This window comes from Ursus arctos, unplaced genomic scaffold (genome assembly GCF_023065955.2).
Source record: "Ursus arctos isolate Adak ecotype North America unplaced genomic scaffold, UrsArc2.0 scaffold_23, whole genome shotgun sequence".
NCBI classification, from domain to species: Eukaryota; Metazoa; Chordata; class Mammalia; order Carnivora; family Ursidae; genus Ursus; species Ursus arctos.
This window is the reverse complement of record NW_026622908.1, coordinates 22,923,246-22,947,369: the sequence shown is the minus strand read 5'-3', so window position 1 is coordinate 22,947,369 and position 24,124 is coordinate 22,923,246. Positions and strand designations below refer to the sequence as shown.

The 24,124-nt window shown below is 47.0% G+C and overlaps 1 protein-coding gene across 2 annotated transcripts in view; it reads right to left on the bottom strand.

Moving 5' to 3' along the window:
* Window positions 1–1,929: 1,929 nt before the first annotated feature.
* TRIM44 (tripartite motif containing 44) overlaps window positions 1,930–24,124 on the bottom strand; it is a 108,553-nt gene continuing 86,358 nt past the window's right edge. Inside the window, exons 5-6 of one of the 2 annotated variants that reach the window (XM_026512108.4) lie at window positions 20,897–20,925; window positions 1,930–6,439 (exon numbers count right to left, since the gene is read on the bottom strand). In XM_026512108.4, coding sequence (XP_026367893.2) covers window positions 6,360–6,439; window positions 20,897–20,925 — 109 coding nt within the window. In that variant the 3' untranslated portion in view covers window positions 1,930–6,359. The remainder of the gene's footprint in view (window positions 6,440–20,896; window positions 20,926–24,124) is intronic. The other variant, XM_026512109.4, reaches the window with a different exon arrangement.

Here is a 24,124-nt window from a genome sequence, read left to right as displayed (position 1 = left end):
CGATGTTTACTTAAATGACAGACTCCATGTCAGAGTTGGTGACTTTGGGGATTCGAAGACTATGGCAGAAGCCATGGTTTTGCCTCTCCTGGTGATTTCATTATTTATGGCCTTGGAATAAAGGAGACACAGAAAATCTTGTAGTTCTCTCCCTCCGACAGTACAGTCGCAGGTCAGAAGAGGATTTCCCTGCCATCCTTACTATACCCTGTACTTTGTAGGTCGTACCAAGCAAGGCCTAACACAAAGGGCGAGTCCTCTGCCCCAGGGCCATGCTGTGTATGTTTAGTCACCAATCCAAGGTGGACCCCATGCCGCTGGGAAGGAGAGATCAAGAGCAGGGGTTGCAAGGCCTGTTAAGAGCCAGATTTAAATCCTGGCTTCCCGTTTCTGAGGATGTGACCTTGGGCAGAGTAGTTAACTCTCTAAATCTGTTCCTGTGCAGTAAAATGGGAGACGGTAATATCAGTGCTCCGAGAATTCAGTGAGATAATGTGAAAAGCAACTAGGCCAGCGCCTGGCCCAGAGAAAGAACTCCCTAAATGGTAGCTAGAATTAACAAAGGATTTAACCCTGGAGACGGCAGTATTTAAGTACAGATACGTACCCAGCGCAGCCAGTTGCTGACTTGGAGCTATCTTTTGGTTTTTTGCCTTTTCCTGTGACCTTTTCTTCTCTGATTAAAACGGGCAGCCTGGCTTTGTGCTGGGTGTAGGTACCGACCAGGAGATATTCCAGACAGACTGCAATTTCTCCCTTTTAGGAGTATAAAGGAAATGGGGCCACCTGTAAGTTGGACCAGGAGAAGATCAATGAAACAAAATAGGGAGTTGTAGCTCTGAGGGGAAGACAATAAAATGTGAAAGGCCTGGGGCAATGGGATGTGGCCTTGAGATACTGGCACCAGGCAATAGGGAAGAAAACCTCCAAACACATTGTGGTTTGTTAAAACACTGAGACTCTGAGTGCCCCAGGGCTTGGCACCCCCCCACCCCCGCCCCCAGGCAGAAGTGGCCTCAGCCACACTGGGGAGGGAGGAAGGAGGGCCTGATGATTGCTCCAGGAGACAGAGAGTCTGCTGTCCGGGCTCTATCCGTGTGGCTCACTGGCTGACCTTCAGTGGCAGGCTCAGCTCATCTTGGAGAATTTCTCCGAAGTTCACACAGTCCCCGGCTAACTAACGAGGTCTGATGGAGACAGATTTGTTCGAAGGAAATTTAGAGCAGTGTTCCTAAACCGCGGCTCCTCCAGACATACCTGCTGGGTGGAGGGAAGGTCAGGGTGGGTTTTAAGTAGTGAATTTCAAGGCCTTAAGGCAGGACTTGGCGCCTTCTGGCTCACGCATCCATCTACTATCTTTGGGTTTTTGCATTTTCCCTCCGTGTATAGGACTGTTGGTTTCAGTGCAGCCTCTGGTCCTCTTGGGACAAATTGGACCGGAACTGCTTCATTGACAGCTCGATTCTACCTCTGTGTCAATCATCGCAAATGGGTAGCTCTAACGTTCCACCAAGATGATTTTGTTGGCCTACCTGTAATTTGCCCTACAAAGAGTTTTTATTTCTAGAAAATACAATAAAAATTAAAATCTGGTTAATCCAAATGGTAAAGCTTTAATGTTATTTGAAAACATCATTCAGGATCAAGTATTCTTTAGGTTATAATCTAACTTTTCTCAGAAATCTTAACCTAGGCAGAGACTGTTTTACTTTGAGGAGAAAACATCTCTCTAAATAACGATGACATTACATGTGCTCGCGTGCCCCTCCCAGAGATCTCCTAAGTCGCTCAGAGACGTCAGGAGTAAGCGAGCGTCCTGCATCTAATAACCAAGCACCATCATCCCCAGCATTACCACAGCTAAGAGCGGAGGTCATCATGAATACTTACGCCTAGCAGGGTCCTGTGTTCACAACTCTCAGAGACAAATGGCATTTCCAGTAATAGTTTATTGATTTCCAAATGCACAGGGGTGCGGAGTCCAAACATCCTGGGATAGCGGTAAATCTCTCTTACAAAATAATTTACAGTATGAAAATGATATACTGAAACATTAACTCAAATGTGTAATTCCCTTGAAAGATCGAGTGTTCCCTTGTTTAATATGAAGGGTGAAAGGGGAAGGTGACTAAGGAGGGAATGTGACTGTGCACGGGAAAACAGGCAGAGGACAATGGGTTCGTCGGCTGTCCCCCCCACCCCCATGCAGTGTGGCCTGTCACTGTACAAAGACTGGTCAGATTTGACTCCCATTAATGTCAATCTACTGTCCCCTCAAGGTCACATCAAGCCCAGCATGGGCTCTGTGGCATTTTGTGCACCAGCATGCCCACAAGTGTCTTAATTCGTTTTCCTTTTCCTGCTCTGGCACTTGCTCTGCTGTTTCGGGTGTGTTCTCAGTTCCCAACGCTACTGTTCTACCAGGCAGGTCCCCTGGGCCTCTGGGTCTCGGAATGGGCTGGGGTGGGGTCTTCAGAATGCTGCTGGGTAGAGGCAACAGTAACGAGATCTCAACTCTCCCCTATGGGCCTTCTTTCTCTCCTAAGGCTGGGCCGAGGTCATTCATAATGAGATTTGTGTTTTAAATAGAAAATTTCAGATGTGCTAGGCACAGAGTAAACATGCAACCGATGTTCTTATTACAAAGCATGTACTGAGCGGCCATTGTGTGAGTATGGAATTTGGGTATTGGCAAGGGAATATTTTCTAGGTGGGCGAGGGGATTTCCTATGCCCTGCCACGACCACAAGTCATAAACTCAGCAGCTGTGCCTTCAGGCCTGACCTGAGTGGGCAGACCCCCGGGTCATCCAAAGTTCCCAAACCCTTAGACACACTGGAGCAGGCCTGGGCAAGTCCCCTCAGGGCTGCCACGGTGGCTTAGGAGCTGACAACCTTCGCCAAGGGGCTGCTCTCGTAAGCACCCTGTAAGCAAGCACCGAGGCTCCGACTATCTGGGGACGCTTGTGATCAGGGCTGGCAGAAACCTCTGCAGGGGTAATGGCAACGAGCAGCTGCTCTGAATTCCCCTTAGTTCTTAAACTGCATGCGTGTGTGTGTATACACATATGCGTGCATATCGTGTGCGCACATACACACATCAGCTGTCAGCAGGAAAGTCCAGATTCACTGGACTCGGAGTTAACACAGCCTCTCAGAGCACAGCACTGGCTGGGCTCAAATCTGAAGATTTCCTGTTCTGTAGGATTGCAGCACCAGACATTTTTGGATAAACTTAGAGAGCAGAACACCCTCTGCTTTTACTATTTCTGAGAACTTCTATACTCTTGAAGGCCTAGAAACACTATTTATGGGGAATGGCACCAAAAAGGAAAGGCTGCCCCAGCTCCTGGGGGCAAGCTCAAGTTAGCAATGTATACTTCATATACCTGCTAAGGTGGAAGAGGGAGGCCACCTTGATGCCATTTCTGAGCCCAAACGGTAGCCATGAAATGTAACTTTGAAAACGAATCCATAAGGTGGGATAGTCAGACTGCAGTGGGGGAACCGGAAGCCTTTTCCTCCCTCCGGACTGTAGATGTACCACGGACCACCACGAAGTGAGGGAGAGCTCCAGCATTTCCTAGCTGTGTCACTCAAGGCAAGGGGCTCTATTACTTCACATCTGTTCTATCATCTAACAAATGGGGGCCAAATACAGGGCCCAGCTCACAGCTGGTCCTCAATACAGGTCATTTCCCCTCCTGGGCTGTCAGAGCTGAGACTCCTAAGAGAACTTCTTGGAATTGCCCTGCATTTCTTGACACCAAATCAAAGGACAAACCCACTCTCAGCCTCCAGAGAACCCAGATTTGGAAAGCAGCCAGGGATTGCTGTGAGGACCCAATTCATTCTGGAGACATTCATTACCTGCCGCCCTTGATGACTTCTCCCCGGGGACTTCTGCAAACCTGGAGCCTGCAGCTGGTGAGCTTCCGAGCTCTCTTACTTTTACTGACCTGGCAGGAGGGAAGCCGCATCCTGCTGGCGCTTAGGGCCGAGCAGCGCGCTCCAGCTCTGGGGGAAGCTGGTGCCACGGCAGGAAGCACCCCGGTTCTTACACCGCTAAATGCTGCTGGCGGGGACTCAGGAGCCGGGGCAGAAGCTGCTGTGCCGTGTTTAATGCTTCCCTGGTTAAAGTTTTATCAGGTGCTGGAGACAGCAGGAGCCCATAAAGCAAATCTGAAATCTTAAGTAAAAGCAAAAGTGCTTTCCTTGAGGATCACAGAGATATGATAATATATTGAGACAAGCTGGCATGTATTTTTAGATTTCTGTTCATATCCACTGCATAAATGCCTGGGTTTCCCAAATACTGATTTTAAGTAATAACATACAATCAGGAAGGGAGGAGCCAATGGTCTGTCCATTGTGAAGATAAGGCTGCTATTTGGAGATTAAACAATAATTATTGGGGAAAGACAAACACAAGCATCCAGATCCTAAAGTCTTCTTCATCTTCTGGCTTTTAAACTCTTATAAGAGTGGCCCCTGGTCCTTCTTTATGGATAGTTCTGTGGGATATGGTTGGGGGTTGTAACTAGTGGTATGCCAAATTCTCCAGTCTTTGCAGGCAGATAGGTAAAGCACCGAGAAACAGTCTGAGCCATTTGTTGGCCACCAGTTTGAGAGAAAAATACTTTTTTTTTTTTTTTTAAATAGCCCAAAGCACTCTCAGTCCTAACATCCTAACATATTTAGAGAGCTAAGATAATCTTAACCCAGAAGCATATACACCTGGTAGCTTCCTGGCCTCAAAGAATTTTATAGCACGCACAGTACTGAACAATGACATAGACAGGGTTCCTAAAGTACTGTTTCTGCCTCAGAACCATCCTGCACACACGCACACATCCGCTGGCCCTAACGCTCTGAGATGGGTACAAAGGTCGCAGGCAGGCGGGCAGCAGGAGAGGGGCTTCTCCCTGTGCGGGCGACTAAGGGTCTAGGCCCTGGTCAGCTGCCTGGATACAGTAGCGATTGTACTTCTCGGAAGTGAACACCAAAATACCACTAAAGGCAGAGGACAGGGAACATGTACCCCACTTGCAAATAAGAATTCCCTGTGAAGTGTCCCATTTTATCTTAACTGTGTGTATGAATACTCTATTTCATAATGTAGCTGTTTTATCTAAAAATAAGGTCATCCCTCGACTACAAACCATTTCAGTAAAACTGATGTTTCAGAAAATGCAGGCTCTTTAACTGGCAGGTTGGTGTTCGCTGGTAATAGCTGCTTACCTGGGAGGAGAAAACTTGGTTGTAAGGAAATGTGACTTGGCAAGGGGGAAAGGCTGGAAGCCAAACCGTGGTGCATCTCTGCTCATGGTACTTGAGAGGGGAGAGCCTGAGTGTGGGGGTGGGGCTGAAGGCCTGTGTCGGGGTGCCATGGGAAGAAGGGTTCCAGCTGGAGGGAAAGGACGGTATACCTGTTGGGAGATGGGGCTTGATTCAGCACACCAGAGTGACGAGAACTCTCCCTACGCTGCATTTAAGCCAAATGAGGCCAAGGGGGCTGGAGCGGGGGTGACAAAAACCTACACTGAAAATTCTCACTTGGTGATACACATCCCAGCCTTCATGTTGTGACAAGACCCAGAAAACCGGCAGAATTCACCCAAATAATTCAGGTTCCGTCAGATCCTTTAGTGACTATTTTGGAAACTCAGGCAATTTGAGTTCAGAAATACTGATTTCAACTTTTAATCAGATCTCTTTGGTCCTTTTTTTTTTTTAAAGTCATTTCCTTTCTACCTCTTCAATCATTTTTTTCATTTCCACAGCACTGAATTATGGATCTGAAGTGCTGGATAACCTCATGTACTAAAAATATCCCTGTATTTCGAACTTTTAACTCCTTCTCCAACCCCGTCTTCACGCCACCCATCTTACTTCATGGAGCCACATTTTCACAAATGTATAACTGGACTTTTAGAGACTATCTACAAGGCCCTACTGTGCCCCCCACTATTTCATGCTTCAATATAAATAAAGTGGGGTTTTAGTAGCAGGTAGGGAGACAATTCTGACTGCCCTTCAAGATTATTCCAGATCCTTCCAGATAAAGTGATGCTCTTTGGGTATACAATCTCACGGGGGCTGGCTTTCCTGAGTAAGTTCAAAGCAGCCATTGAGGGACTACCTGAAGGATGCTTCTTAATTAACTGTTCCTGGTTGATCATAGGGGCACTTTTTCTTGACCTACCACAACAAGAGAACGAAAAGCACAGTCAGTCACAATAAGATCGGTCATCCCTTGGAGAGATATGTGCCTGCTGTGGATCTGGGCATGGATCCGGTGGAAGTACGTTTGTTGCTGGGCAGCTTTCACAGAACGCAGAAGCCGCTACATACACGCCGTCACATACACACAGGGGGGGAGGGATGAGTTTCCACGGGGGAGGGCGAGGCTTCATGTGTCCTCTTCTTCACTGGCACCGCTGCAGAGGAAAGGAGAACCAGGTGAGTTAAGACATCACAAGAAGGGGGCAGCTTAGTCTTCTGGCTGAAGACACAGGCTCTGTTCTCAGACCTACCCGGATCCCGGTCCTAACCCTACCACTGCTGGCCACGGGCAAGGGACTTAGCTTCTCTAAGTTCTGGTTTCTTTATTTGACTACAGGGATAACTTTGACAATAAGATCTACTTCCTTGGGTTATCAGAGAATTAAATCAGAGGACACATGTCAAACGTACAATGCCTGGTACGTGGTAAGTGAGTATCCATAGAAGCACAGGCGGGGGTCATAAAGTTTTTAAGCTTACTTGACAAAATAAAGAGCTGGTAAAAATCAGGAGTTTGACTTCCCCTTAGCCTTGAACTCTCTACTGTTAGGAGAGAAAAACAGGAGAAGCTACGGCTTGGCACTCCCAACAGAGGTTCTCACTTGGAATCAAGCCAAGATTTCAATTCCTGCCCAGGACAGCCACAGGGTTCAAATGTCACCTCTTTAGAGAAGGTCTTCTATCTAAGTAGGATTCCCTGGTTACTCTCCATTTTATTTCATTAATTGTCCTTGTCACATCCTATACATTGTTTGCTATTTACTCTCCCCTCTACCTCCAGCTAGAGAGTAAAAAAGGATCAACACTGTTTATTAGCTCCAGCACTAGGATTAGTAGAGAAGTATTAGTGTTACTAGTAGAGAAGTGTTCAATAAATCGTTGTTTTCAAAATGGGAGTGAGATATCAAAACAACAGGAAGAGAGGGAATGAGGGAGCTGAAAGGAATAGTCAGTCACTACTGCCCAGACCAGGGTGTCCAAAATGTCAGTAATACTTCAGTGGCCAAAACGTGAGCTGAGTCCCAGAGGCACTGCCAGGACCTCGGGTGCCTAAGGTTAGAGCCTCCCTGGCTTGGTCCTAGGAGAGAGCACTGCTGATCCAGGGACTGGGGTGGGGAAAAGGCAGGCCCAAACAGGGACGGGCAGAAGCGAGCACACTGAAAAGGTCAAACGTACCGAACTTGCCCAGTTTCTCGTTCACTTCTAGAGGCCACTGTCCTTAAAAGAGTAAGAGCCAACTTGATCAAGTGCTAACTGTGTGTCAGGGACACTGAGCTAGGTGCTCCTCACCCAGTCTTTCTACCACTCCTCACCACGATCCCAGGACACAGGGACTGGTGGTGTTATTCCCACTTCGCAGATGAAGAGAGTAAAGCTGAGATAGAAAATTCTCAGTCACCAGTAAGGTCTGTGTCCTTAAAACTCAAGGATGAGTTCTGGCTGGATCAAGTCTGACATAATCAAGTGAGGGTGTTTGGAAGGGAGGAAAAATCTCCTTCCTCTGGTAGGGACAGGACCTGGAGAAGAGGGAAGGCCTGGGGTGCATCAGCTCCCAGCTATGACCTAGAAATTTTTGATCTCACAAGGGACTATCTATGTCTATATAAATTCTGCTTTCTTGCATCCATTTGGGAGAGACTTTAAGGGAAAATATCTCAGGCAGCAGACTTGCAATACTTCTGCTAAGGGTGAGAACATTCCAAGACACGGAGCCTGAAATGAATGCCGGTGTACTCTAGGAGCCCAAAGAACCCACTCAGCAACCTTCATGATCCAACACTCTGCCCTACTTCCATTCCCTCTTCCTGCCTGCTGTCCAATCACACAATGAAGGGTGCATGCTGGGAAGGACTGGACAGTGGACTGTCATTAAAAAAGCAGTGTTTGGTGGCATCTGTCCCAAAAGGAACAAAGGGTCTTTTATAAAAGTGTCTCACTAGAGTCAAGGCACAGTTGGAACTGGCGCCATATTCTCCCCTTTGGTATTATATCCAAAGCAAGCTCTTATTGTTCTCTTGTCAATTTTCCTTCAAATACGAGAGGTCCAGCATGATGACTGTGCCCTTTCCTTAAGCTGCCGTTCACTTCTTAGCATTCTTGAGATGCATAGTTTAAAGAGTTCATGAACCTACTTAAATTGTACACAAAATTTTGTCTGTGTGTTCCTTTGTTTGAGAAAGGCCACAATTTTCATCATATTCTCAAAAAGGTCAACAACCCTTCCCCCCAAACTGCGTTTAACAAAATTGAGAATAAATTAAGTGCTTTCCTAGTTGCCAGGTTCTTTACTCTCAGACTTGTAGAGTTGGCTTGGGGAAAAGATCAGAAGTCCTGACTGATAAAATCTTTTCTCATGACCCTCAAAGAGATCTGTTCTTGAGTCTGATATAGTTCATCTCACAGTTCAAAAGTTTGAGATCTTGGGATTCTGGCGTATCTGATTCTTTCATTTGCTAAACATTTACTGACTGTCTACTAGGTGCTAGGCATGATGTAGGCACAACAATGAATGATAGACATAGTAACTGCCCCCACAGACTTTACAGCCTAGTAAGGGGGGGGGGAGGAGGGAGAGGGGAGGGGGAAGGGGGAGAGAGAGGGAAGGAGAGAGGAAGGAAGAGAGAAAGAGAAATGGGGAGGGAGAGAATTTTTTCCCACAATTAGCATGTTCAAATACAGCATATTCGCTTTCATAATTAACTAGCAAACTGTTTTTCACAATAATGAAGAAGAAAAAGGATCTTAAGTGAATGGATAACCCAGAACTTTGCTCACCCTGTGTGTGGTCTCTCCTGGAGGGTTACACAACACAATTAGTATGAGATAGCATCTCCTGAATGCTTCTTCACTTTGTATATAAGCTGGTCTGTGTTCATAAGATTTTATCTTAAATAGTCCATAAAAGTCTTTACTTTCTCCAAGGGAAGTAACACAGCCTTCTACCTCAGCTACTTGCCATCCTCCTCTGAAACAGCTACCGGCCACATTTAGATTTATAATTGGATCAGTACTCAAGATGTTATTGAAATTCTTTCTACTGTGTTGTCGTTGAGGTCACTGTTGCTGTTTAGAGAATGAACTAAGGGTGTTAGAAAGACAGCCCATTCCTGTTAACTATACTGGAATTAAAATTTAAAAACTTCATTAAAGAGAGAGAAAAGAAAGAAAAGGAAGGAAGAAAGAAAAGAAAGAAAGAAACGCAGCCCACTCCGTAGTAGGTATTTACCAATGAGAGAGGCAGTATTATATAATGGCTCTGAGGTCACCAAGGCTGAACTAGGTTCAAATCTCTGCTCTGGCACTAATGAGCTGTGGAACCTTGGGTGAGTTACTCAGCCTCTCTGCATCTCAGTCTCTTCATGGTACTTCTATCTGTCTTACAGGTTTACTGTGAAAGTGCTATTTACTTCATGCATTATAACCTACCGTCCTTCTTATCCTGAATCAACACCTCCTCCTGACTTTTCTTCAATATTCCTAGTCCTGGCACCCGAAACACTACCCTCCAGAGCAAATGTGTTCCTATCCCCGAACGCCCTTAGGTTTCTGGAGAGCAACAGTGCTCCTTTGCTTGCTTGGGGAGTGCTTTGTTTTGTTTTGTTTTTTAAGGACAACTCCAGACCAAATGAAATACAGGTACTGAATAGAAGGAAAGGCTGAGTTCAGTGGCTCTGACCCTTCCACTTGGCAGGTCTCTGCCGAACCCTGGTGAGGACAAACACTGAGTGAAGCCTACCTGACTGGCCTCAGTCACAGACTGACGGAGGTTGAGAGCGCTGTCGTATCTAGGAGCAGTGGATTTAAAGCTGGCGCATATCCTTGCGGTACATAATGACTTGCCAGGGGGCATTTGGGCACGTGTAATCTTAAGGAAATACACATCCAGACCCTTAACTTCCATATACACTCCTTCTTAAAACTGACCTTTCCAAGAACATGCCCGTGATCTATACGTGCTCTCTGCAGCCACTCCCGCTTTCACAATCACTCTACTGCATTTTCAGAAAAGAAATGCATACCTCTCCCCCTCCTGAATCTTACTGGGGGACAATTTTAAAATGCCTTCCTTCTAAGAGGAGTCCTATGAGAACAGGGCAAGATATATTTGTTTTGCCCAATCAATAAACTCTTGGCATGGTTGTGTGCTCCCGTCTGTCCACAGACCTAAGAATTCAGATTCAGAAGTCAGATGGTTGTCATGAGGTATATACTAATAAGTTTATTTGAGTTGAAAAAAATGAAATCAGACTTGGATCTGACAGAAGGCAAGACTGATCTGGCTGCATGGTTTGACCACAAAAACCTTTGCCAATTAGATTATACAGTGAATCTTGCCTGTGCATTTAATAAGCAGTGCCAAAGCTTGCCAAAAACATATGTAAAGCTCATACCACGTTACATGTCAGTTATCACACCCTTTTCAACTATCTATACTTGATGTGTTAATTTTAGGAGTGAACTTTAAAATGGACAAGGAGACATGTAATTTTTGGTAAATTTTGGGGGTATAAGAACACAAAGTTTAGCTGAGGAACAGAGAGCTCCTAAACCCTGACCAGGAGAGTGGTGTGCCTTTTACTACTGCCCTGGCCAGGGCTGGGGTGGGGGGAGCTGCGGGGGGAGGGGGCGGGATGGGACTAGGGAGCCCCAGCCAGCAGCCAGCCGACACACTGTGTCACACTTGTGGTCCACAGCTGGCACACTGTCGCATGAGGAATCTTGAGAAATTGAGGGAGCTGTTAGAGGTATGCCACAGCCCCCATCACATCCAGCGCCCAAACACCTGCTGATAAAGCGGCTGCGATGGATGTGTGTTTCCCTGCCTGGCAATTTTTCAGCTAGTCCACACAGATAGGCAGCTCACCTTTCCACTTCCTCCCCAGAGATGGCAGCTTATGAGAGGACGTTAATAAATGAGGTGGAAGGCACTCTGACCTCGCAAGTTTAATAGTTTCTTTTCCTGAGAATATAATACAACTTAATTTGATTTGGCATCACTCCTATCTGCTGAGTCTTTGGCTATTTATTAATTCATTATTGCTGTAAAAGGATTATTCAACTCAAGAGAATAGAGAAATTAAGAGGTATCAACAGGGAGAAGGTTAGATTCGAAAAGACAGATTCAGTATTCTCCAAGAATGAAGCCATGCAGGTATTGGAAGGAGCTCACGGGCAGTGTCCGTTCACCATCCGAGGCTGTGGCCACCCAGTGCCGGGAGGCGTGAGGTCAGTCTGCCCTCGGAGATGGACCACCCGCCCCGACCCAGAGACACTCCCCCACCAGATGGAGCAGAACTGCCACTTCTGTGTCCCCCGTCACCTGCCCCAGCGGCCCAGCCTGCCAGTGAGGGGGTCATGGTGCTGGAAGGAATCAGAACTTAAATCTGTAGCAGCCACCTACGGAATTAAGTAAGGTCTAAATATAAAATAAGGTGAAATGTCCTCCTTTTATCCTGGGTTAACTGAGAAAAACATGAAAGGACTTCAAAGTTTTAGTCCTGGCTTTGCTGGTGACTCTGGGAAATCAGGATGTGTTGCATTACAAGTAAAATTTAGGAAGATTCCAAACCAGACAAAAGCTAAGCTCCTTTCTGACTTACACACATGCCGAGCTAACTCACGGGCTCTCATTTGCTTTTGTTGTGTGTCCTTCCCCCTGTTCCCCTCCAACTCAATCCGAAGGCTGGCCTAAACGTTCCAGGTCCTTTCACTCCTTTCTCTGGCGGGGCCCAAACATCAGGTTGATCAGGACCTCGTACAGAGCCAAGAGCAAAAGCCTGTGGGGAGCAAAAGGCCCAAGATTCCTCAGTTCCTCGTGGGTCTTAAAAAGTTTCAGGTGGCTCCAGCCTGGCCGCATCTTCCTTTTTTTTTTTTTTTTTTTTGAGAGAGAGAGAGAGGGCACAAGCAGAGGGAGGGGGCAGAGGCAGAAGGAGAAGCAGGCTCCTGGCTGAGCAAGGAGTCCAATGTGGGGCTCGATCCCAGGACCCTGAGATCACGACCCGAGCCGAAGGCAAACGCTTAAACTGACTGAGCCACCCAGGTGCCCCGCATCTTCCTTTTCAAATCACAGGAAAGACAGGGAGAAGGATCCTTCTCTCCACATTGCATTCTACTTTATCCTATGAACCTTCTCTTCAATAATAACCATTATTCACAGAGGGCTGACTTAACGTTCTGTGCACCATGCTAAGCAATTTATACGCACAATCTCACTAACCCCCAAGAGGCGCTTTTGGGTGGGTATTATTATCTGCATTCTACAGATGAGAAAAGTGAGGCCAAGCAAAGGTGCACAACTTCTCGGTACACAGCTGCTAATGGTGGGTCTAGATTATACAGACTCCAGAACCCACCCAGAAGAAACCAGACTTGTGTAAGGGGTATGACATGGCCTGTATCTTTTGCCTCCCCACCCCCGTTTACCCAGTCAATAAGTGACAGCCATTAAGTCCTCCAAGGCTCAGTTTTTTCACCTGTAAAATGGGACAGTAATACCTACCTCCAAGGGTTGTTATAATGAGATGGAAGGTACACGCAAATTCTTTTTGAGACAAAACAATCTAGGTAATGACAGGATTACTACAGAAGGAAAAGGCAACAGACCCTGGGTTTGTCCCTCAGCTCTCCAGCTGCCTCTGCCTTACAGACCCATGTAGGCGCCTCGGAGAGAGGCCTGGCGCTCCAGCATGGCCTCGGGTCCACACTGAACCACACTGCCAAGCGTGATCTCCACGCACCTTGCAACCTGTTTACTGCTTTTACAGGTGGCTCCCCTACCTGCACCACACAGGGGCGAAGTGGTGGTGGCCGGTTTCCGTGGAAGGGCGCCAGAGACTCTGTTCAGGCAGTGCACTTCTATAGGGAGACACTTGAACGGAAGTAACAGGCAGGCTTGCTAGCCTGCCAACGCCCATCTGCTCCCAGAACTGCCTTCTTCAGGACTGAGTCTCCTGTTGCTGCTGCTGGATTTGTAATGGAATCATTTCCAGCCTTTTTTTTTAAATTCAGAAAGTCACATTTTATTTTTTGCTGATCTGTACTTTCTGTAACAAGCAAGTACTGCTTCCATGAAAAGAAAAATCCACAGCATTATGCATCAGTGATAATTACCATTAACACACTGAAATATATTTATCTATACCCCCTCATGCATATATAAAAATATGTATTTTACAGGCTCTTTCAGAATCTGCTTTTTCTATTCAACTAGCAATCATAAATACCTTTCCTTATCAAGAAATATATTTCTATAAGATTGTGATTCATGATTGAATTGTATGGACTTATCGTACCCACTACTGGACATTTAAATTATTTCTACCTTTTCACTTATTACCCACACCTCTGTGACACATATCTACGTGGATGAGTCTTTAGGTTCATCCTTAATTATTTCCAAAGGGAGTAGGAAGGGAAATGCCCAGGTCATAAACTTTAATTTTACAGCAACTTTAGATCTACAGAGAAATTACAAAGATAGCCCTGAGGTTCCAACATGTCGTTTCCACTACTATTAATGTCTTATGTTAGTAAAGTATGTTTGTTACAGTGAGCCAATATGGGTATGCTAGCATTTACTAAGGTCTGTATTTTATTCAGATTTCCTTAGTTTTCCCCTGATGCTCTCATGCCGGGCCAGATTTCACCCAAGAACCACACTACATTTAGTCCTCACGTCTCCCTGGTCTCTTCTTGGCTGTGACAGTTTCTCAGGTTCTTATTTTTGATTACCTTGATGGTTCTGAAGAGTACTGGGCAGGAGTTTTGTAGAGTGTCCCTTGGTTGGGATTTGTCTGATGTTTTTGTCCTGATGAGGCCGTGGTTCCGGGCCTTTTGAGAGGTAACTACAGAGGGACGCTGCCATCCTCCTCACATCATAGCAAGGACACGCACTATCAGTCTGACCTGGCACTGCGGAAGCTGACCTTGATCGCCTGGCCCAGGCTGTGCTGGTTAACGTTTCTCACCGGAGTTACTCTTTCCCCGCTGCCTATACGTATGTTTTGGAAGGCAGTCACTCTGAGCAAACCACACTTATGGAGTGAGGAACTATTCTCCCCCATCACGGAGGGTAGAATATTTGCATACATTATTGTAAATTCTTCTGAACAAGAGATCTGTCTCTTCTCCTTTATTTATTCAATAGTTTACTTATATCAGTGTAGACTCATGGATGTTTATTTTTACACTTTGGGTCATAACCCAATAGTACTCTATTTACTGTTGCTCAAATCCTTCAGCTTTGGCCTTTGGGAGCTCTCTTCATCGGTTCCCATGGCTGCAGACACACCCGCGTCAGCGTGGGGTTCCTGTGGGGGGTTGGTTTGGAGCACTTCCTTACCTTGGGGCACTACAAAATGCTGGGGCTCATCGCGTAGATTTCCCTCCCCAGTGCTAGAATCAGATATTTCTCCAACAAGCAAAGGAGATGTACTTTTACAGGTATTTGATATATTATCATTAAATTGCCCTTGAGAAATCACTTTATACTGATTTATAGTCATGAGAGTGCCCCCTTTCCTCACATCCTTGCTGACACTGGGCAGTTGCGAAGTGTCTGTGGGGATGATATGTGTGTGTGTGTCTCCTCTCTGAAATAATGTCCATGTTATTATTCGAGTTCCTGTTGAACTTCAAGAGGGAGATGCCATGGGGACACTTCTCTTTCTGTGGGCCTTCCTCAACCTCCCTACCTTCCTGCAGCACAGCAGGATGTCACCTGACAACCGCCTGCGGTGAGGGCTGGAAAGGAACCTTTCCCAAACTCCTATTACAGCCCAGGCAACTCCAGGGGGTGGAGGAACCAGAAGCAGAAAATAGCCCAATGGCTTACCTTCCCTGCTCCCTACACCTTCAGGAAACCCCTCCCCCTACCACCCAGTTTTCTCATTTTTTCTTGGCAAGTGAATAATGGAAATCCAATCTCTCTCAAGCAGTTTCCTTCCACAGAAATCTTAAACATAAGATTTAATAAAATGCTGGACTTCAAATTTCCTGTTGCCTCAGCTGCTTTATCTTACAGGTTACCAAAGGGAGAGGGAGAAAGGATCAATAAATAAATACACACTTGACACTAATCTCTAATCTCTGTATGAATATGGGTGCTTTTTTTTTTTTTTTTTTTAAGTATTTCAGATTAGTTCTCAGTAGTTTTGAGTCCTACGGTGACCTTGAATTGAGGTCCGGAAGTTGGAAACTGGAAGCAAACCAACTCTCAAGACCTCCTGTGACTATCTTGCATCGCAGAGGGTTATAAATGTGGATTTAAGAGTTAGAAGCACCTAGGCTTGAGTCCCAGCTTTGCCGTTTACTAGCTGTGGGATTGTGGGCTCAATGTTCCTACCTGGAAATGAGAACAATTTAGTGCCTACCTGGAAGAGTTGCAGGAAAGATTAAGTGGGAATGAGCGTATATATAGTGCTTGGCGCACACGTACACACGTACACACACACACACACGCACACCCATATATATGAAGAGCTTGGGGTAGTACCTGGTACATAGAAAAGTGCTTGATACATTTTACAGTTACAGATGAAGAAATCAAGCCTAAGCGGGGCTAAAACTCATAGAGTGAGTAGATGGCAGTGGGATTAACTGGAAGTCAACATCTCGGTTGCCGAATGCATCGTCAAGCCTGCAAGCCCCATTTTCTCGAAGAATGCCATTTATTAACAGAAGAGAAGAGCTAACAGTGATGTCACACAGGTGCTGTGGGCATCATGCTGTCATTTGAATGGGCTCAAGATTCCTTCCCGAGTCTGTTCCCTTGATGTCTGGTAATAGGCCATTTGTTAATATCGGCGGTAAACACCTATAGTTTATTCAGTACTTTCTATGCGCCGACGATTGTGCTCAAAACATTAGAAGCACCATCTGCCTATCCCATCAGGTCCACAGCAAGTTCTGTCCCCTGCCTGTCCCCTCCGCTTCTCCATGGCCACCACCATCTCTTGCTGGGATGACTGCCACTGCCTTCTGACTGGTCTTCCTACTTCTACACTTACTTCACTACTGTTTTGTTTTCAAGCTGCATTCAGAGTAATACTTCTTAAATGTGCAAAAGATTATGCCACTGCCCCACTTAAAAATCCTTTAATGGCTTCGTACAGCCTTGGAAGAAAGCTCATGGCCCCCTTATCCCTCCATGATTTGGCCGCTGCCTACCTCTCTAACCCCAGCCGGCCACGCCGGCTTGCTCTCTGCTCCTCAAATAAGCAGAGCTTGTTCCTGCATGAAGGCTTTGGCACATACTGTTCTGTTCCAGAAGCCCCTCCCCTCATGGCTTGGAATGATTGGCGGGCTGCTTAACAATTCAAGTCTCAGCTTCAATGTCACCTTCTCAGAGGCTTCCTCTGACCAAGCCCTCTCGAGCAGCCACCTCAGCCCTGCACTGTGGGGTCAGGCTGCTGTATTGTCTTCACGGCACTTGTCACTACCTAAAGTTATTCTGGGATGCTAAGGGTCCTTGAGTATTTTGGCCCCTGCCACATCACCAGTACTGGATAATGTGCCAGTGAAACCTCACCAAATATTTTTTGAATGAATCACCAAGTGAATTATCGAAACAACTCCTTAAGGAATTATTGTTCTAGAAAACTTCCAAGCCTTCCCAGGCTAACTGTGGGCAGCTTGCTGGTCTTAGAGATACTGCCCAGGCATCTCGTGGACAGCTTATTTCTAGAAAATGAGGTGAGCCCAGACTCTATTTCTTTTCTGTCACTGCAATCACTGGGCACATATAACCACAAGGGGCACCAGGTGTGGATGAAAATGCTGTATCATAAACAGGATTGCTCTTACAAATGACTAAGCCTTACTGACAAAGCCTGGGTGTGTCCAAGGAATGCTGGGTCACTGAGGGCAAAGCAGAAGCAAGCTCAGGTCCAGCCCTTCCCAGGCAAGGAAATCTGAAGAACCAATTCATCTGCTGGAGGAAATGTTCTCATCTGGCTTCCTTATAAAACAGCTGCACGTTTGGCAACTTCCCGCCCTTCGCAATCCAGCAGTGAGCTGTGCTTAAGACAGGCTTGGGTTCTAAGACTTTAACCATCTGCCCTTCACCCTCCCCGTGGAGGGAGAGAGACACCCAGGCCAAGATGGAAGTAAAGGGGTGCTTATCACTGCTCGCCTCCCCCCCCCCAGGAGAAACGCCACCTGAGGCGTGGGTGCGCAAGGGGGAGAGCAGGGTTACCTGTCGTGATGGTAGTGACAGTGGGGCAAGAGCACAACCAAGAATGGGAGACGTGGCTTCAAGACTCCAGTCCAGCACACGTTAGCATACGACCTTGGGTGGGGTGCTTCATTCATTCATTCATTCATTCATTCATTCATTCATTTATTATGTTCGATTAGCTAACATATAGTACATCATTAGTTTCTGAGGGATGTCTCTTTAAGCAAAGGTTTCCACATGTGTAAAATGAAGACAGTGATACCTGGAAGGACTCACTAAATGGGTGCTATCACTATTATTCGCTAGGCTCTGAACTCGTCACCTCACCAACATTTTCACATTCAGTTTTCTTAATAATAACCCTAACAGAATGAACACTCCATCTTACAGACGAAAAAACACGAGGAGCACAGAAGTGAAGTGACATCCCAAAGCCCCACAGCTAGGTAGGGCTGGAACGACAGTCGAGGCGTGGTCCGTGTTCTTCCCCCTGGGCAGGGGGTCTCGGTGGTGGTGAAGGCCACGCAGGAGAGCGCTTGTCCCGTCAGCTTGGCTCATTCCTCACTGCCAGTAGCAGAGGTGGGAACCTCTGTGGGTCGCTAAAGACCTGTCCAAGGCCTTGGCAGACTCAAACTCTAGTTTGGACACCAATTACCAGAAAACTTCCTCCCTGCTATACGGCATCCCAATAGGCTCTTTAAAAAACAAAACCAAACCAAGTATAGCTAGATGTCTTCCACGCTTACAACTGTGATCTGCCTGTGACACTCCTGCGGCCACCTGGCTGCAAGGTAGCGGTTTCCCTCGGATTCTCGCTCTGGTTCTTGCGGGCTCTGGCACACAGTCCTGCAAAAGGGCCTGCCACCAAGACTTAGCACAGAATGTGTCTGGGTCAGACATCGGTTTCAGCTTCAATCCCATCTGTCCTGAGGTGAGAGGCACCCACCTCTCACTCTTTTAATTAGGATGCAGAGAAACTCTTCCAAGGCTTCAGCTGCTCTTTGCTCCCCCGCCACTAGAAGATAAAATGTGAGTTCAGTTGGGATGATGCCCCCTCATCTGCCTGCGGAGAACTGACGATGAAGGCGGTCTGAAGGCGGTCTGATAGGTCCCTGCATTTCCTTGCAGCCTCCCGGGGTTCAGGGATTCAGCTCCCCTTGGTGTGGTTATATTGTAAATGTCTTTGCCACCTGAGCTCCTGAGAGGCTGACTCTGTTTCTCATTCACCATTTTATCCCCAGTGTTTAGCACCATGCCTGGCACTTAGGAGGCATTTTGGTGGCTGTCACACAGGATTTCACACAACCTGTACTGGCCCAGGAGAAAGAATTTAGCAGGTAAAGTGCAAGGTGGGGGAAGACTGGCCTTCAAGGCAGTAACTATGACCAGCAGAAAAGCAGACTTTTCTCCTGGGAGCATAAGATCTTCCTGGAAAAATGCCTAAAGGATGTAGTATAATCTATTAGGATCGTCTGCGTTGGAATAACACCAGGATTCCCATCTAGGCCCTTCTGAGCTGGATGACTTAGGCACAGCTACTGAACCTCTGTAAGCTTCAATCAATCTGCTTGTCTGTGACATGGGGTGTCATTCATTCATTCACTTTTTCAGTGAATAAATGCTTATTGAGCACCCACAGTATATGAGGTGCCATACTGGGTGCTGGCATCACAGTAGTGAGCAAGACTGACAAGGTCCTGATTCTCATGAAGCTTCATTTCTAGGGAAGGAGACGTCTAATAAACAAGGAAACAGATACTTTCAGATAGAGGAAAGAACTGTGGAGAAGGTAAGGCAGGATGCTGGGACAGAGAATGATAGGCGCATGTGTGCTGGAGGGCCACTGAGGCAGGGGAAATACCAGGATGGACCTCCCAGAGTGGACCGGAATACCAAATGAGCTGATGGGTCAAGTGTTTAGCTTCTTTACTACCAAGTAATGGGCACTCAACCAAATGCAACCGTTTTTAGATTGCTTCCATCCTAAAGCCGACTGCTTCTATTTCGCCTCATGATGGCTGAGCCCCTACTACATGCCAGGGAGGGCACTACAGAGGGGGCTCAGCTGGAGCTCTTCGACTGGCAAAGAATGCAGCCAATGCTCTATGAGGAGGAAGAGATGGTAAATTCCAGCTGCAGAGTCAGCAAAGACTGCCACTCAGTGTGGACAGATGGATTGGAATTTTCCAGGAAGCCTATGGGGCCAGAAGGAGGGCGTGCCAGGTGGAGGGAACAGCCTGAACAAAGTCCTGAAGATGTGCACCCGCTCAGCATGTTCAGGGAGCCGTGAGACGTTCACAGCAGCTGGAGGTAGAGTGTGAGAGGGCACCCGAGAGAAAGAGTATCTCGCTAGCAGCTTCTCGTACTTCTTTCCATGGGTCATGTCTGAAGTGTCTCCTAAGAAGATGGGAGGCATGTGGATGGGAGAGAGCAGGAGGTGAGAAGGGTGTCAGGGCTCCATGTGACATCTACCACACTGCCAGCACGCCAGAATGTGAACCAGGGCTAGGTTTAAAATATTCCGCCTGGAGGGTGCGGTGGCACAGCGGTTAAGCGTCTGCCTTCGGCTCAGGGCGTGATCCCGGAGTTCTGGGATCGAGCCCCACATCAGGCTCCTCCGCTGGGAGCCTGCTTCTTCCTCTCCCACTCCCCCTGCTTGTGTTCCCTCTCGTTGGCTGTCTCTATCTCTGTCGAATAAATTAAAAAAAAAAAAAAAGAAAGAAATCCTAAAAAAAATAAAAATAAAAAAAAAATATTCCGCCTGGGCTCTGTGTGACACTCCCTACGGCAGCACAAACAGATATTTCAGAGAAGCAAGAAAAAACAAACACCCAGCGGTAGCTCAATATAAAGCCTACGTGGGGGCCAGGCAGGCATCAGGCTACTCCAGTGTGATTATGTATCATCAGTGCAAGTCTGACACTCAGCTTGGAAGGGTATCGAGGTGCCAATGTATGATGCTGGGGTCTGGAGTGAGTGGACGCACTCCCAAGCAGAGCCAAGGACTCCTTCCTTGCCAGAGTCAGACTCACTTGTCCAAGAGTCTAAGGCCCATGCCAGGGACAGTGAGAGGGCTTGGAACTAGGGAGACAGTGAACTACAAGGAGGTTTCTTGTGCCTCACTAATAACTCCGGCATCTCTGCCAGCTCACCTTCTCTGAGATGAGTGTAACTACGACGAAGTTTGTAAAATGGAACCATTCAGATGGAGGTCTGATTCCCGATTTATTACTCTGTCCTACCCCTGCCCCTTGCAGTAAACACTCTTGCTAGGAGTCCCCTCAGGAAATGAAGAAGGTAAGAAAGCTACCCCCACTCCACTATTCCAAAAGCTCATGATACAGCCAATAGGTCTGGACTGCAGGAATCTGCCCCTATTGATGCAGACAGCCAAGGAGATGAACATCACATCCAATTTACATTCAGCCAATCTTACCACAGGCTCTCCGGGATTCCACATCAGTTCTGTCAGATGAGAGACGGGCACCAGCGGGGCCAGAAGAGAAGAAGATGACCCAAAACACATGAACACACCAAACAGGAGAGAGCCCAAAACAAAGAAAGAAAAGAGTAAGGAACACTGCAGGTCTCCACCCTTTGCATATCATCACCCAATCTCAAGACTGAACAAAGTCCACTGCTCTGAATTAAAGGGCTGCCCTAGGCACTGGCGGAAGAAACAGATACCCAACATGACATTGGGTAAGAGGCAGCTGTGGCCTTTGTCATGTTCAAAAGATCTCCCCATAAACCACTAAACCTGAAGAACTTATCCAAGTTGTTCCTTTAGTCTGAGGTACTGCACTTCTGGCTGAGCCCCTAGAGTAAAAAAATCAGTAGACATTACAAGATGAGAGTAGGTCATGGGGCCCCCATACACCACTTGAGCACAGATGAGTTTCTGGGTAAGCCAGCTGTCTTCTCAGAAGTTGATGGGACAGGGTAGATGGTTAAGTTTTGCTAGGGAAAGAGAAATGATAATCTTATTTAAAGGGCCAGGATTAGGGGCGCCTGTGGCGCAGTTGTTAAGTGTCTGCCTTCGGCTCGGCGTGATCCCAGCGTTCTGGGATCGAGCCCCACATCAGGCTCCTCCGCTGGGAGCCTGCTTCTTCCATTCCCACTCCCCCTGCTTGTGTTCCCTCTCTCGCTGGCTGTCTCTCTCTCTGTCAAATAAATAAATAAATAAATAAATAAGTAATCATCAAAATAAAATAAAATAACAGGCCAGGATTAGGGTCTAAGCAGAGGGTGCTGAAGGAAGCACATAAAGATAATTAAAGACATATTCTACCTTCCTTCTGGTTTTTTCTGAAGTCAGATCTGCTGTGACACTCAAATGACATCATCCCACCACTTCACACCTATCCCACCCACCTGCAGGAGAACTTGATTATGGCTCACTTCTCAACATAAATCAGATGTCATAACATTTATTCATGATACCTGAAAAGCAATTGCTCTCCACTGGCCCAATTTCAGGGCCTAGCCAGAGCAAGATAATCCAAATACCCTGAAGGGCACCAGGGGAATGTTTCCTTAATATCGAATAAGGCCCAGTCACCCTCCAAGGCTGCGGAGTCGAGAGGCATCGGTCTACAATCTAGATGGCTTCCTGCCGTCAGACTTCCCATCCTGGCTTTCAGACAGAGGAGCAGGAAGGACGCAGAGAAACCAAGGTTTGAATTCAGTCCTTCCACTTACTAACTGGGTCCCCCTGAACAAAACTTATTCTACTGGGCCTCAGTTTGCTCACTTGTAAAACAGGGTCAATGAGTCCAGGTCCCTTACAAAAGTACAAGCACACGGCACGTGGTAAATGCTCCTGAAGTGACTGCTTCTCTCAGGAGGCGCCGTGTAAGACCGTGCCTGACACATCAGACTTCCACTCTGCCTTGCTCTGCTCCCTTCCTCCTTCCTGGATTAGATGGTGGCTCGGGCTCTCGCTTCTGAGTCCCAATCAGAACTCCATCTCATACAGGATAGTACACATATCAGATGGTTCTTTTACACCCGCATGAGACTTTAACAAGAAACGTAGAGATCTTTTGCTTTCCCCACCCACTCACCCACCCGCTATTAAAACGTTCCACTGCCGTCTTCACTCAGCCCTGGCGCCGAGGGGTGGAGGGAGGGAATGACAGCAAAATAAACATTCCAGCTAACCACTTTGGGGAAAAGATGAGAGAATTCTTTCAGGGGTTGTTTTTAAATTAAAAAACATTTGCTGTGAGACAATAGTCACTCCTCTCTAAAAACTATTTTTAGAGCCCTTGACTGAAATACACACAAGAAAGAAAAAAAAAAGTTTAAAAAAACGACAATTCTGTATATGGAAGTTTCAGCAAAGCCTATGGAACTGCTTGCTTTATGTTCAGCTGGAAAGAGAAGGTTCTTTTCCTTCCCAAACTGCTTCTCTGATCTCTGGCGTCTCATTTTCCCCCAACTTTACTGAGATATAACTGGCATATAACAGTGTGCGCGTTTAAGGTAGGCGCTCTCATAATTTGGCACGCGTATATGTTTTAAAATGTCTGCCATGATAAGGTTAACACATCCTTTACCACACATAATCGCCATTGTGTTGTGGCTCTTATGATGTAAGTCTGATTTCTTTTTTTTTTTTTTAAGATTTTATTTATTTATTCGACAGAGATAGAGACAGCCAGCGAGAGAGGAAACACAAGCAGGGGGAATGGGAGAGGAAGAAGCAGGCTCATAGTGGAAGAGCCTGATGTGGGGCTCGATCCCATAACACCGGGATCACGCCCTGAGCCGAAAGCAGACGCTTAACCGCTTAACCGCTGTGCCACCCAGGCGCCCCAGATGTAAGTCTGATTTCTGACAGTGCTTGGAGTCCTGCTGGGACGGATTCTGGTGGCTAACCCTATGCCTCTTCTTGCCCACTGGAGAGGGTGGAAAGACCAGGCTTTAGAAATGGCGTTAGATTAGGGGCCTAGCAACCAAGGCGGGAACGACCGGTCTCTGTAAAAGAAAAGATGGTCACCCACTTAGCTCTTATTCATCTTAACCGGAACGAACGGTCACAACATGGCTGTAAAGGGCGCTCTTGCTAGGGGTTAAAGGCAGACGCTCAAATCAGGCCTACCATAGGAATGTAAAAACTGCCTGGAGGAGGAGTGTAGGACTCTATGAATCTGACATAACTCTGTACTACAGGCTTTATTTTCTCTTTCATTCCAACTCCCCCTCCCCTCCCCTCCAGTAAAGAACAGTAATGGCATTGAAATCCACAGATAATCCTTAAATCTCTGGGGCAGCTCCAGTTCTAAACTCCTCCTTCACACTGACGGCTTTAACAGCTGTTCACAAGTCATAACAAGGACCTCTCTTGCTCCAGCCTGGAATAGCAACGCCCTCTCCTTTGCCCTACCCAAATCAGAACCGGCCTTCACATGTACGTCCTCCACGCACATTGTGCTGACCCCTCCGGCCTACAGAGACTATCCGCATTCCCCTCTCAGACCCGCAGAGCCCGGGACTGCTTGTCGGGCTAAGGGGAACTTGGCGGTGCTACTGCTCCTGGGAGAGCGGCACGAGTGTAGAATCCGGAGGCCCGGTGAGACCAGCCGAGCTAGAAGCCGCATTAGGGACATACGCATGAACAACTGCCATAGAGGCACAGCAGGAGTCAGAGCTGGCGTGA